The 15,985-nt window shown below is 41.2% G+C and overlaps 1 protein-coding gene across 1 annotated transcript in view; it reads left to right on the forward strand.

The window, feature by feature from the left end:
* The window catches only part of LOC120883302 (multidrug resistance-associated protein 4-like), a 296,729-nt gene that overhangs the window by 237,535 nt on the left and 43,209 nt on the right, over positions 1–15,985 (forward strand). Inside the window, 4 exon segments of the mRNA XM_040267344.1 lie at positions 3,870–3,989; positions 5,157–5,267; positions 9,295–9,395; positions 10,696–10,887. Of these exon segments, the coding sequence (XP_040123278.1) occupies positions 3,870–3,989; positions 5,157–5,267; positions 9,295–9,395; positions 10,696–10,887 (524 nt within the window).

A 15,985-nucleotide genomic window follows, 5' to 3' on the forward strand; every position in this document is an offset into this window, starting at 1 on the left:
AGGAGTGTGAGAAAGTTGGCTTAAAGCTCAACATTCAGAAAACGAAGATCATGGCATCCGGCCCTATCACTTCAGGCAAATAGATAAGGAAACAGTGAAAACAGTGGCAGACTTTATTTTTGGGGGGCTCCAAAATCACTGCAGATGGTGACTGCAGCCATGGAATTAAGAGATACTTACTCCTTGGAAGGAAAGTTATGACCAACCTAGACATCATATTAAAAAGCAGAGACATCACTTTGCCAACAAAGTTCCATCTAGTCAAGGCTATTGTTTTCTAGTAGTCATGTATGTATCTGAGAACTGGACTGTAAAGAAAGATGATTGCCAAAGAATTGATGCTTTTGAACTGTAGTGTTGGAGAAGACTCTTGAGAATCCCTTGGACTGCAAGGAGATCTAACCAGTCAATCCTAAAGGAGATCAGTCCTGAGTGTTCGTTGGAAGGACTGATGTTGAAGCTGAAACTCCAATACTTTGACGTGGCCATCTGATGTGGAGAGCTGACTTATTTGAAAAGTCTCTGATGCTGGAGAAGATTGAAGGCAGGAGAAGAAGAGGACGACAGAGGATGAGATGATTGGATGGTGTCACTGACTCAATGAACATGAGTTTGAGTAAACTCAGGGAGTTGGTGATGGACAGGGAAGCCTGGCATGCTGCAGTCCTAAGGGTTCCAAAGAGTCGGACATGACTGAGCGATTGAACTGAACTGAACTCTGCATGTAAGTTAAATAGCAGAGTGATAGTATGTAGCCTTGACATACTCCTTTCCCAATTTGGAACCAGTCCATTGTTCCATGTCTGTTTGTAACTGTCGCTTCTTGACCTGCATACAGATTTCTCAGGAGGCAGGTATAGTGGTCTGATATTCCCATCTTTTAAAGAATTTTCCACAGTTTGTTGTGATCCACACAGACAAAAATTTTAGTGTAGTCAATGAGGCAGAAGTATATGTTTTTTTCTGGAATTCTCTTGCTTTTTCTATGTTCTAACGAATGTTGGCATTTTGATCTTCAATTCTTCTGCCTTTTCTAAAACCAGCTTGTACATCTGGAAGTTCTTGGTTCATGTACTGTTGAAGCCTAGCTTGAAGGATTGTGAGCATTACCTTGTTAGCATATGAAATGAGTGCAATTGTGTGGTAGTTCGAACAATTTTTGGCATTGCCCTTTTTGGGGAATGGTATGAAAACTGGCCTTTTCCAATTATGTGGCCACTGCTGAGTTTTCCTTATTTGTTGGCATATTGAGTGCAGCACTTTAACAACCATCATCTTTTAGGATTTGAAAGAGTTCAGTTGAATTCCATAACCTCCACTTGCTTTGTTCGTAGTCATGCTTCCCTAAGACCACTTGACTTGGAACTCTTAGATGTCTGGCTCTAGGTGAGTGATCACACCACTGTGGTTATCCAAGTCATTAAGAACTTTTTGTATAGTTCTTCTGTGTATTGTTGCCACTTATTCTTAATATTGTTTGCTTTTGTTAGTTCCATCCCATTTCTGTACTTTATTGTGCCCATCTTTGCATGAAATGTTCCCTTGGTATCTCTAATTTTCTTGAGGAGATCGCTAGTGTTTCCCATTCTATTGTTTCCTTCTATTTCTTTGCATTTATCACTGAGGAAGGTTTTCTTATCTCTGTTTGCTATTTTTTGGAACTCTGCAAATGGGTGTATTTTTCCTTTTCTTCTTTGTCTTTTACTTCTCTTCTTTCCTCAGCTATTTGTAAGCCCTCCCCGGCAACTGTTTTGCCTCTTTGAATTTCTTTTTTGGGGGGATGGTTTGGATCACAGCCTTCTGTACAGTGTTATGAACCTCAGTTCATAGTTCTTCAGGCACTCTATCAGATCTAATCCCTTGGATCTCTTTGTCACTTACACTGTATAATCATAAGGGATTTGATTTAGATCATACTTGAATGCCCTGGTGGTTTTCCCTACTTTCTTCAATTTAACTCTGATATTTCAACAAGGAGTTCATGATCTGAGCCACAGCTCCTTATCTTGTGTAGAGCTTCCCCATTTTCAGGTCAAAAGAATGTAATAAATCTGATTTTGGTATTGACCATCTGGTGATGTCCATGTGTAGAGTCGTCTATTTGTTGTTAGAAGAGGGTGTTTGCTATGACCAGTGTGTTTTCTTGGCAAAACTCTGTTAGCCTTTTCCCTGCTTCATTTTGTACTCCAAGGCCAAACTTTCCTGATACTCCAGTTATATCTTGACTTCCTACCCTTGCATTCCAGTCCCCTACAATGAAAAGGACATTTTTGTTTGTTTGTTTGTTTGTTTTGGTGTTAGTTCCAGAAGGTCTTGTAGGTCTTCACAGAACCATTCAACTTCAATTCTTCTGCATTAATGGTTGGGGCATGGACGTGGATTACTGTGATATTGAATAGTTTGCCTTGGAAATGAACGGAGATGATTCTGTCGTGTATGAGATTGTATCCAAGTATTGCATTTTGGACTCCTTTGTTGACTATGAGGGGTACTGCATTTCTTCTAAGGAATTCTTGCCCACAGTAGTAGATATAATGATTATCTGATTAAATTTGCTCATGCCCATCCGTTTTAGTTCACTGATATCCTAAAATGTCAATGTTCACTTTGCCATCTCCTGTTTGAACCATTTTAATTTACCTTGATTCATGGGCCTAGCATTCCAGGTTCCTATGCAATATTGTTCTTTCCAGCATCAGACTTTATTTTCACCACCAGACACATCCACAACTGAGTCTCTGCTTTGGCTCAGCCTCTTCGTTCTTTCTGTAGCTATTTCTCTGCTCTTCTCCAGTAGTCTACTGGGCACCTACTGACCTGGGGAGGTGGGTCTGTGCCATAAATAACAACACTGCTGCTTCCTCTAAATAGGAACTGATAGTATATCTTAGGGCTTCCCAGGTGGCTCACTGGTAAAGAATCTGCCTGCAGGTGCAGGAGATGCAGGACACCCAGGTTCAGTCCCTGGGCTGAGAAGATCCCTTGGAGGAGGACCTGGCAACCCACTCCAGTATTCTTGCCTGGATAATCCGATGGACAGAGGAGTGTGGTGGGCTACAGTCCATGGGGTCACAAGGAGTCAGACATGATTGAACGACTGAGCAAGCGAGAGCATATCTTAAAGGTCACTACTGGAGCCAACAGCAAAAAGAAGACACATGACTGCTGTGGCCAGATGGCATATGCCTGCTTCATCCTTGTGCTCTGAAGGACTGCTGAATCCTAATATCACTTAAACATGGAATCCAAATATAATACAAATGAATCTATACACAAACTAGAAATAGACAGAGGCATAGAAAGCAAACTTGTGGTTACCAAAGGGGACTGAGAGGGAGGGAGGAACAAATTAGAAGTATGGGATTAATAGTCACACTACTATTAATATGTCAAATAGATAACAAGGATTTAGTGTAAAGCACAGAGAATTTTATTCAGTATCTTGTAATATCCTGTAATGGAATATAATCAGAAAAAAGAACTGAATGACTATATATACCTGAAACTAGCACATTATTGTAAATTAACTATATTTCAATATACTTTTAAAAAATTGTGAGCAATTTCCACCTAGAAAGACACCAGAAGAATTTGGAGGGAGGCATGTTTGAGAAAACCTTGATGAAAGAACCGATAAAGAATTTCTTTATCTAAATCTAGCTGGGATTTTGAGTTTATCAAAGATAATTCCAAAGAGAATCTCTCATTCCCAGGTCATTAAAGTGAAGCTTGGTGTGAGCAGGACTTTGAGGGTCACGTGGAGGATTCCCTTTGGCGGGACGTGTGACCACAGAGCCCAGGAGGCAGTGGTGTCCTCTCATCCAGCCTCCCTGACTTTCTCTGTCGTGTGTCTGTCTCTGCTTCCCCAGCTCGGAGCCCAGTATTTTCCCACTTAGCATCTTCTCTCCGGGGACTCTGGACCATCAGGGCGTACAAAGCTGAACAGAAGTTTCAGGAGCTGTTTGATGCACACCAGGATTTGCACTCAGGTCTGTACATTTCTGGAGATGATTTATAAGGATGGGATGTGCTGCCTTCTGAGGCTGACTCCCTCTCAGGTGGCCTGGCTGGCCAGCACCTCTCTGTGTGTCAGCCCACATCGCCCTCTGCACACCTGCCTCCCCCACCCCTTCCTCTCAGCATCCCTTCTGTGTTCCCCTCTTCCCCCCTCACAACCCTGCTTTTCTCCCCTGACTGGGCTGCATTGTCCTTCCATCATTGTGCCCTGTGGATTTCTATCTCTTTAAGGCAGGAGTCAATAAACTTTTCTTTTTTTCCAAAGGTTCAGATAGAAAATATTGTAGGCTTTGTGTGCTGTCTATGTTACAGCTACTCACCTTTGCCATTGTGGCACAAAGACAGGCAAAGATCAGACATCAGCCAATGACTGTGTTCCAATAAAACCTTATTTTCAGAACCAGGTGGTGTCTGTTCTTGCCCCTCAGGGTGTGGTTTTCTGACTCTTTCTATGGCAAACATGGAGAGTAGCAGACGTATTGAGGAAAATAATTTCCTGATTTGCTACCTACTTGATGATGCTTTGTATCAGTGAAGGTTTTTTTTTTTTTTTTTTCTGCCTAGGTAGAAAATTCAGAATTTTCTCTAAGTACCTTGCCAAACTTTCCAGTCATTAATGTATTTTGAAGATAACATTGCATTTTGAAAGCCACATACAGATCCTGTTAGCTGATGGTCATGTGGACACTGGCTCCTAAGAATAACCACCTCAGGCCCTGTAGAGAGGGCAGAAGGTGTCGGAAACGGTGTGAGCTGTGCTCTCTGCTGTCAGAGCTGGGAACAGCCAACGCTTTGAGACGAGGATCTTTATGTTCAGGCCCAACACTGCAGGAAACACACCAGTGAGATGTTTTTCCATCTTCTTTCCTGTGATGGTATTTCTCTTGATAACCCGTGGGTTGAAGTTTTCAAAGCATGCTTCCTGGACCGATTCCTCCGTGTCCCATATGTTGTTTTGTGTTGAACCTAGTTTTCTGGAATCTTCAGGTTCCTTTGAAGTTACAGGTGTGTAACTTTGCTGTCCTACCTTGTGTAAAATCTTCTGTAGCTTAACTGAAGAAAATGCTCTCCCTCATGAGAAGCAGCTAACATGTTTTTTTCTGTTTATGTATTGCACTTCTTATGGTTCACAAATGCAGAGGCGTGGTTCCTGCTTTTGGCGACGTCCCGATGGCTCGCTGTGTATCTGGATGTCATCTGTGCCATCTTTGTCACCCTTGTTGCCTTTGGAGCCCTGATTCTGGCAAAAAGTAAGTACAGATATGAATATTTGTGGTATGTTTACAGTTTATAGCTTTGTTTGTAGTTCTTAAACTCTTGACATCTTGTCTAATGTATAATTGTTGGTTCTAATGAGTTGTATTAAAGTGTCTGCAGCATGTGACTCCACAATGTCCAGGTGAAGTCATTTGTGTCTTGATGAGAACTTTTATCTTTTTTCCATTTACTTATTTATTTACAGTAGGTCCTTGTTGAGACCATTAAAAATTTTTTTTTTTTGATTGGTGTATGGTTGATTTATGATGTTGTGTTAACTTCAGGTATATAGCCAAGTGAATCTGTTATACATTTATCCACTTTTTAAAAGATTCTTTTTTCATACCCCATGAACATTGGGGTGCATGTATATATTTTTTAGTACTTTGCATTTTTATTAATACTTCAAATGAATTGTCCTTTAGAAAAGAATTTCTGTTTTTCACTTTCAGAATCTTTAGAAGCAAAGACCAGGTATGACGTGCCTGCTCCAGCAGACCTGTGGTGCCTTGGGCCCCTGCTTTGGCTCACCCAGGCCATTCTTTCATTCTTATGTTAGGTTTTATTTGAGTATCATTCATTTATACTGGCACCCCACACCAGTACTCTTGCCTGGAAAATCCCATGGATGGAGGAGCCTGGTGAGCTGCAGTCCATGGGGTCGCTAAGAGTTAGACATGACTAAGCGACTTCCCTTTCACTTTTCACTTTCATGCCATTGGAGAAGAAAACGGCAACCCACTCCAGTGTTCTTGCCTGGAGAATCCCAGGAACGGGGGAGCCTGGTGGGCTGCTGTCTATGGGGTCACACAGAGTTGGAAATGACTGAAGCGACTTAGCAGCAGCAGCAGCAAGGATATACTCAAAATCCTTGAAACAAGATTTCAATAATATGTGAACTGGGAACTTCCAACTGTACAAGGTGGGTTTAGAAAAGGCAGAGGAACCAGAGATCAAATTGCCAACATGTATTGGATCATAGAGAAAGCAAGGGAATTCCAGAAAAGACTATGTGAAACTCTTTGACTCTGTGGATCACAATAAACTGTGGAAAATTCTGAAAAAGATAGGAATATCAGACCATCTTACCTGTCTCCTGAGAAACCTGTAAGCAGGTCAAGAAAAAATAGAACTGTACATGGAACAATGGACTGGTTCAAAACTGGGAAAGCAGTATGATAAGGCTATTTGTTTTCACTATTTTTATTTAACTTATGTGCAGAATACCTCATGCAAAATGCCAGGCTGGATGAAGCTCAGGCTGGAATCAAGATTGCTGGGAGAAATATCAATAACTTCAGATATGCAGATGATACCACTCTAATGGCAGAAAGTGAAGAGAAACTGAAGAGCCTCTTGATGAAAGTGGAAGAGCAGAGTAATAAAGCTGGCTTAAAACTCAGCATTCAAAGATCTAAGATCATGGCATCCGTTCCCATCACGTCATAGCAAATAGATGGGGAAAAGTTGAACGCAGTGACAGGTTTTGTGTACTTGGGTTCCAAAATAGCTACGAACTGTGACTGCAGCCATGAATGAAAAAACGTTTGCTTCTTGGAAGGAAAGCTATGACAAATCTGCCAGGGTCCAGCCCTGGTGGATCCAGGGAATTCGAAGCGAGGATGGCGTTGGTGAGGAAAGACTTATTGATTGATTGATTGATATAAGATTAGATTAAGAAACAATAGCATAATAGGAAAATTAAGTGGAGAAAGAAGGCTGAATAACTTGGCTTACGGGGAAGGCCAATAAAGTTCCAGACAAGGAGCTTGCACCATCCATGTTGGGCCATTGGCGCCCACTTGAATATCTAAGGGTGTCTTTCCTTAGGCTCCCTTTCGCGCGGGTCTTAAAAGCCAGGGCAAGTAAGTAGACTTAGTGAGCCGCCCCACTCCAGATGGGAATTCAGCCTGAAATTAGAGTAAAGAGGAGACACGGGGGAAACCAGTCCAGCGACTGGCTCCGTCCTCTATTGTTCAGAAGGCCTTTTATACCTTTTTTTGTACATAGAGATCAATGGGTAATACAAAGTTATGCAGTGTTAGCTTATCAAAACCAGACGCTTATCAGAACCAGGCTTTTCTCTCTGCATACCTAATTGTATACACAAGTCTTAGGTGATTTACATCATCTTCTGGCCAAAAAGGGCCAATTAACATTTTACAGCCTTTTTTCTGATAAGGGTTTGTCAACCAGAACACTTATTTGTTTTGATCTTCCCAAAGTCTGGTGCCACTCTCAGAAAGCATTAAATAAAGTTACATTCTTATATAGCAAGGACACAAGAGGAGTGCAGTGATATATAACAAAGAAAAGTAATTAACTCAAAAGTCTAGTGTTGCTAACCTCAAAACTACTATATATCTTTTTCCATATCCCATTTACATTGATTAACATCCTACCAGGTGCCTAAAAGATAAAGAATATGGAGGCCTGGTGGCAGTCATTGAGTCAACAGTGAAAACCTGTCACCAATATGATTTTTAACTCTTTAGAAAAGGCTCTGTATCTTTAAGATGCTTTAAGCTTTGTGCCTCTCACGGTTGGGGGCCTGTAAGCAATTCACAAGCTATAAGAGGTCCGGGGGAACCTGTTAGGCAAGCTAGAGAGTTATCAGAGGGGGTTTAACTGAAACATCCCTTTCAAATGCAGAAGACTAAAGCCCTGATTTGACTTTTTCCAGAGAATATCAGAAGAGTGGAAAAGCAGGCAGATTCTTATTTTTGGTGGGGGGGGGGGGATGGATGCTCAGGAAATTCCAGGGGGAAAACCTGAGGTCATATTAGCCTTGCCATCAGAGCTCTGCTGCCTGACCTTGTCACGGGTGGAATTCCTCATGCTGGCTCCCAGCACAAATCTGTACAGAATATTAAAAAGCAGAGACATCACTTTGCCAATAAAGGTCCATATGGTGAAAGCTATATTTTTTTTTCCAGTAGTCATGTAAGAGTTGTCAACGAATGTAAAAGTTGGGCCACTGAGAATCCTGATGGCCAAAGAATTTATGCTTTCAAGTTGTGATGTTGGAGAAGACTGTTGAGAGTCCCTTAGACAGCAAGGAGGTCAAATTAGGAAATCCTAAAGGAAATCAACCCTGAATATTCACCGGAAGTACTGATGCTGAAGCTCCAATACTTTTACCACCTGATGCAAAGAGCTGACTCATTAGAAAAGACCTTGCTACTGGGAAAATTTAAGGCAGGAGGAGAATGAGGTGGTCGAGAATGAGATGGTTAGATAGCATCACGAACTCAATGGACATGAATTTGAGCAAACTCTGCGAGATAACAAAGGACAAGGAAGCCTGGCATGCTACAGTCCATGGTGTCACAGAGTCAGACATGACTTAGTGACTGAACAACAACTTTTTTAGCTCTTTCTAAATTCATAATAATTTTTAAAAATGTTATTTATGTGGCTGTACTGGGTCTTAGTTGGGGCACACAGGATCTTCAGTCTTAGTTATAACAGGCAGGACTTTAGTTGCAGCATGTGAACTCTTAGTTGTGGCACGTGGAGTCTCTGCCTGACCAGGGATCGAACGTGGGCCCCCTGCATTGGGAGTTCAGAGTCTCAGCTATTGGACCACCAGGGAAGTCCCTCATAATGTGTGTGTGTGTGTGTGTGTGTGTGTGTGTGTTTTACTATATTATTGTCTCATACAACAGAAGTAATATTAGGAGTGATAATATCATTACATACCAATGATTTAAATATTATAAAGGAGTCTTCTCACTACTATATAATAAAATAGATAACTAAATAGGACCTACTGTATAGCACAGGGAATTCTATTTAATACTCTGTAATAACATATATGGGAAAATAATTTTAAAAGAGCAGATTATATGTATATATCTGGCTAATTCTCTTTACATCTGAAACTAACACAGCTTTGTAAATCAACTGTACTTCAATGAAAATCATAAAAATAAAGGAGTCTTTCTTATAAACTGACAGAAGGAGCTGTGTGAGGGGTTGAGAAGTAAACTGACTTTATTCCTGTTCTTCCTCATTTAGCTTTGGATCTCGGGCAGGTTGGCCTGGTCCTGTCTCTCACGCTCACACTCACGGGGATGTTCCAGTGGTGCGTCAGGCAAAGTGCTGAAGTTGAGAACATGGTGATGTTTATCTTTCTGTTCTTAGCCTTTTCAGGTCTCCTTGCTGTTATACAGCATAAAAGCAATTCTTACATAAAATAATAAAACCCTTTCTTCTTTTTTTCTTTTTAACTTAATCTTTCAATTTTTTTTTTTTTTTAATGTTCTCCTCCATCTGCTTACAGACTTCCCTGGTGTCTCAGATGGTAAAGAATCTGCCTGCAGTGCAGAGCCACAAGAGACAAAGGTTCTATCCCTGTATTGGAAAGATCCCCTGGAGAAGGGAATGGCTACCCACTCTAGTATTCTTGCCTAGAGAATCCCCATGAATAGAGAAGCCTGACAGGCTATAGTCCATGGGGTTGCAAAGAGTTGTACATGACTGACTGACTTTCACTTTCCATCTGCTTAAAGTTAATAAAAATATATACATCTTTTCTCACATATGTATGCCATGTCAGAAGATTTTACATTTATCACAAACTGTCTTCAAATACAATAAATGTCTCTGTAGGAGAGAGGTTCTGAAATTCTGAAGACAATGTAAGCTAATTTCTTAGCAGCTTATATATCCTTGCTTCTTAATGGATAATTTCTTATTTTTGGTAAAAGAAAAGAATCCAGTATTTTAAGGTTTATTTAATTAATATTTCTCTCCACCACCACCACCCCCATTTTATCACTTATTCTTGTGTGTGTTGAACACCTGAATTTGCTGTTGGCCCTTCTTCCTGGTAGGTAGGCTTCCTCTCAGAATGTGCTTTCAAAGGTGTGGAATTATGGTTGTTTAAGAGGCCTTAGTCAATAAGTAAATTATATACTTTTGAATATTTGTACCTTCTCCTAAAGGGAGAAAAGCAATAAAAATGAAGTTTTTCCATTTATTTCTGCTAACAGAGTTGAAAGTGACTATTAAAATTATGTTTGATGACTGTGCAGTTCTGGACATCTGTTAACACCTGACCCTTCTGTAGCCACACATACTGATCGATGTCCATAAGTGTTCTTTTCTTTCAAAAAAAACTTTTGCTTTTTTAATTCAGATGTGAAAGGTGGATCAATAAAACCTTACCATTCATTTCTCTAATTTTTTAGCTTTTTATAAAGTTGAAGGAAGTAATCGTGTGTAAAAGTGTTGAAGATGATGAGCAAGTTTGCAGATCATCCAAGGCCTCATCAGACTCCAACTTCTGTCCTTTGTGCACATTGAGACCTGAGATACTGTGAACTGTAGAAAAGCAGGAGGTTTCATTTACAATCTCTGAACACCCATAAACTAGGTCCTCTGATACTAACTCATGTGATGTCATATGTCTTTCAGGTGATTTCAGTAGAAAGGGGGATTGAATATACAGACCTTGAGAAAGAAGCGCCCTGGGAACTTGAGTATCGTCCACCACCAATCTGGCCTCCAAACGGAAGCATTTCCTTTTCCAGGGTGAACTTCAGATATAACTCGGACAGTCCTCTGGTATTGAGGAACCTGGAAGCATTCATTTACCCAAGAGGAAAGGTTAGTGTAAGCCACTTGCCTCTTTAAATCCAGCTAAAGATTTAGCACCACATCTGTTCTTGGCTTCCTTATCACTATGTCAGGGGGACTGTTTTCTCCTAATGGATGCAAATCAGTGACATTGTAGGTGAATCTTTCTTGGAAACTGATCATGGAATGGGGACACCAGCAATTTTCCCCCTGTGTTGTGAGCTCCCTCATGGTGGTTGACAGGCCCTGGGATCTGGGGCTCCATCTTAACCTGACCCAGGACACTATATGTGACACCTGATTATTCATACAAAGTCTGGGACATCAGCCTTGTCTTCCTGGCCCTAACTCTCCAATATCTCATTCCTTTCCATCTTTTCTTGTTTGTATTTCTGAGATCTCCTCCTCCTCCCATGGTGCCCTCTGGTTTCAGCCTCCTTCTCTGTCCCTTAGCCCTTCCTGTAGCCTTATCCTCTACTCACCGACACTGAGCTGCCAGCCCCCTACCCTCACCTGACAGACTGCTTCTTTCTTAGCCCAGATCTGATCCTTACTGGCCTGGGTGAGCTGCTGCTGGAACCATAGCATAGCCTCAAGTCCACTCCAGCAGGAGCCGTGGGGTGACCTTGTGTCCACCAGAGAAGAGTCTGAATAATGACCCAGTCAGCAGTGAGGAACCAGGACCTCAGATGGAGGCAGGGTCTAGAGACTGGCTCAAAGTCAAAAGCAAAGTGAAAGGAGCAGAGAAGATCCATGTGAAAGATGGCAGAGAGGCTTGTGACCTGGACCTGCCAGCATCCATGTCTGCTGGTGATGTTGCTTCCACACTCAGCTTGAGGCCCTCAGCTGGGACCAGGACAGAGTCTTGAAGAAGAGACTAAACAAGAACTGGCAAGGTGGCTGGAAGCCCTTCCCCACCTCCCTCTGCTGCAAGTATGTCTCTGACATACACACCCCCCTGCACTGGAATTGTGTGTAGCTTCTCCCAAAGCACCACGTCCTCCCTGTTCCCAGTGTGCACACTGCCTGTCTACCTCAGAGACCCAGGCCTTCTGCCATCTGCATGGTGAAAATCTTCTCATTTTCTGAGTCAAGTCTAGTGCATCTTTGAGACCCTTGGTTTAATATACCCTTATATATACTAATATACTAATACATATTTTTATATTTATATATTTTAATATACATACTTCATATACTGACATATACTTAATATACTTATATGTTATATATATAACATATATACACATAATAAATGTACATATATATACATAAATATATATAACATATATACACATAAATATACTTAATATACTAACATATACTTAATATACTAATATATATGTTATATATATAACATATATATACACATAAATATATATATAACATATACGCATAAATATACATACTTGTCTGGGGAAGCCTTACAAACAGCTGTGAAAAGAAGAGAAACAAAAAGCCAAGGAGAAAAGGAAAAATATAAGCATCTGAATGCAGAGTTCCAAAGAATAGCAAGAAGAGATAAGAAAGCCTTCTTCAGTGATCAATGCAAAGAGATAGAGGGAAAGAACAGAATGGGAAAGACTAGAGATCTCTTCAAGAAAATTAGAGATACCAAGGGAACATTTCATGCAAAGATGGGCTCGATAAAGGACAGAAATGGTCTGGACCTAACAGAAGCAGAAGATATTAAGAGGTGGCAAGAATACACAGAAGAACTGTACAAAAAGGATCTTCATGACCTGGATAATCACGATGGTGTGATCACTCATCTAGAACCAGACATCTTGGAATGTGAAGTCAAGTGGGCCTTAGAAAGCATCAATATGAACAAAGCTAGTGGAGGTGATGGAATTCCAGTTGAGCTCTTTCAAATCCTGAAAGATGATGCTGTGAAACTGCTGCACTCAATCTGCCAGCAAATTTGGAAAACTCGGGAGTGGCCAAAGGACTGGAAAAGGTCAGTTTTCATTCCAATCCCAAAGAAAGGCAATGACAAAGAATGCTCAAACTACTGCACAATTGCACTCATCTCACACACTAGTAAAGTAATGCTCAAAATCATCCAAGCCAGGCTTCAGCAATACGTGAACTGTGAACTTCCTGCTGTTCAAGTTGGTTTTAGAAAAGGCAGAGGAACCAGAGATCAAATTGCCAACATCCGCTGGATCATAGAAAAAGCAAGAGAGTTCCAGAAAAACATCTGTTTCTGCTTTATTGATTATGCCAAAGCCTTTGACTGTGTGGATCACAATAAACTATGGAAAATTCTGAAAGAGATGGGAATACCAGACCACCTGACCTGCCTCTTGAGAAATCTGTATGCAGATCAGGAAGCAACAATTAGAACTGGACATGGAACAACAGACTCGTTCCAAATAGGAAAAGGAGTACTTCAAGGCTGTATATTGTCACTCTGTTTATTTAACTTCTATGCAGAGTACATCATGAGAAATGCTGGACTGGAAGAAACACAAGCTAAAATCAAGATTGCCAGGAGAGATATCAATAACCTCAGATATGCAGATGACACCACCCTTATGGCAGAAAGTGAAGAGGAACTAAAAAGCCTCTTGATGAAAGTAAAAGAGGAGAGTGAAAAAGTTGGCTTAAAGCTCAACATTCAGAAAATGAAGATCATGGCATCCGGTCCCATCACTCCATGGGAAATAGATGGAGAAACAGTGGAAACAGTGTCAGACTTTATTTGGGGGGGCTCCAAAATCACTGCAGATGGTGATTGCAGCCATGAAATTAAAAGATGCTTATTCCTTGGAAGAAAAGTTATGACCAACCTAGATAGCATATTCAAAAGCAGAGACATTACTTTGCCAACTAAGGGCCATCTAGTCAAGGCTATGGTTTTTCCAGTAGTTATGTATGGATGTGAGAGTGGGACTGTGAAGAAGGCTGAGCGCTGAAGAATTGATGCTTTTGAACTGTGGTGTTGGAGAAGACTCTTGAGAGTCCCTTGGACTGCAAGGAGCTCCAAGCAGTCCATTCTGAAGATCAGCCCTGGGATTTCTTTGGAAGGAGTGATGCTAAAGCTGAAACTCCAGTACTTTGGCCCCCTCTTGTGAAGAGTTGACTCATTGGAAAAGACTTTGATGCTGGGAGGGATTGGGGGCAGGAGAAGAAGGGGACGACCGAGGATGAGATGGCTGGATGGCATCACGGACTCGATGGGCGTGAGTCTGAGTGAACTCCGGGAGTTGGTGATGGACAGGGAGGCCTGGCGTGCTGTGATTCATGGGGTCACAAAGAGTTGGACACGACTGAACGACTGAACTGAACTGAACTGAATATACTAACATATACTTAATATACTAATATATATGTTATATATATAACATATATATACATACTAATATATTCTTAGTGTCTTATATATTCTTTTAAGATAGCATTTATGGAACACCTATGTTCATGGCAGCCAAAAGTTGGAAGGAACTAAATCCTTACAATGAAGTATTATTCAGCCTTAAAAAGGAAGGAAATTCTGACCTATGGATAAACCTTGATGACATCTTGCTAAATGAAATAAGCCAGACACAAAAGGAATAAATACTCTGATTCCATTTATGTGAGATTCCTAGAGTAGTCAAATCCAAGACAGGAAGTAGGAAGGTTGTCTCCAAGGACTCAGTGAGGGGAAATGGGAAGTTGTTTTTTTAATGGGTGAGAATTTCAGTTTTATGAGGAAAAGAAAAATTCTCAAGCTTGGTGGCACCGGAATGTGCGTGTACTAAACACCAAACTATACACTTAAAAATGGTTAAATTTTATGTGAATTTCATCATAATTAAAATAAAAGATAACACCTGTGGCATGCTTTGTAATTTGGGATCTGTATCTCATAGTACCTATGGTTTTTAAAATCAGGGAGCGTCTTGTTTTCATCTTTGTTCCCAGAATGTGGCATTCTGCAGGGCACAGAGAGGGTGCTGAGGGACTGCTCAGGTGTGAGCAAGCAGAAACCAACCCCCCTCCGCCCCCTGCCACACACACACACACACACACACACACACACACACACACACACACACGACAACACCTTATATAACTGAAAGAACTGCTCTTTAAAACTCTTACCACCCCAGACCCATCTAATGGCTGTAGCTGTGATTTAATGAATGAAACCCTTGTAACATGGAAGAATATTCAACTTAATTCCCAAATGCTACCCAGGGAGCAGCTTCAGTTAGTCACAGGGCAAAAGCTCCCTCCTAATTATTTCCAGTTTCAGTGTAGGTCAGTAAAAATGTGAACTGCTGTGTTAGGAAAACATTAACCACAGCTCTTGATACAATCTTGCCCCTGAGAGCACTGTATGTGATGTTTACTCACTCTCAGACAGTGTGTCTGTCAGATTTTCTGTTGTAAATGTAATTCTGTTGTAAATGTAATTCTGTTCACCTGCACTTGTCTTAAATTTCCCCCAAAGCCATAAAATAGGAATTATCTAAGAAACTTTGTAGGACAACTTAGGAACATAACAGATTCTTATTTTTCCTTCTAAAACCTGCAATTCATAGGATTATTGAGATTCTAAAATGTTTGAGGGAAAAGTGAATTTGGAGACTGAATTAATAACTGAAGTGACTTGTCTTTTGATCTGTGCCTTGGTCCACTCTCAGTATCACTGTTAGCTTCATTTCTGTGTTTGGAGATGATACCCGAGCAGCGCGTTCATAAGGTGATTCCTCTCCACTTGTATATGTGTCAGGTTCCCTCTCCTGCTCACCTGTCCCAGCCCCCGTCACTCCAGGACGCCCCTTTGCTGTTGGATTTGATTGAGAGAGGCTGTTGGCAGGGGTGGGGGCTGCAGGCAGGGGACATGGGAGTGAGCCAGCCCAGCAGAAGTGGGGCTTTATCCTCTTTCCCTCATTTCCTCTTCTGTTCCGATTCCTGGAAGTTAGAGCCAATAGGAAAGTATACTAGGTACTAGTCAGGATTTTGATTCGCAGAAGAAATTGCAAGTGAAAATAAGGAACTAGGACTTCCCTGGTGGTGCAGTGGATAAGAATTTGCCTGCCAATGCAGGGGACACTGGTTCAGTCCCTGGTCTGGGAAGATTCCACATGCCGCAGAGCTCTGCACCACAACTATTGAGCCCATGTGCCACAAC

This window comes from Oryx dammah, unplaced genomic scaffold (assembly GCF_014754425.2).
Source record: "Oryx dammah isolate SB20612 unplaced genomic scaffold, SCBI_Odam_1.1 HiC_scaffold_24, whole genome shotgun sequence".
Classification (NCBI taxonomy): Eukaryota; Metazoa; Chordata; class Mammalia; order Artiodactyla; family Bovidae; genus Oryx; species Oryx dammah.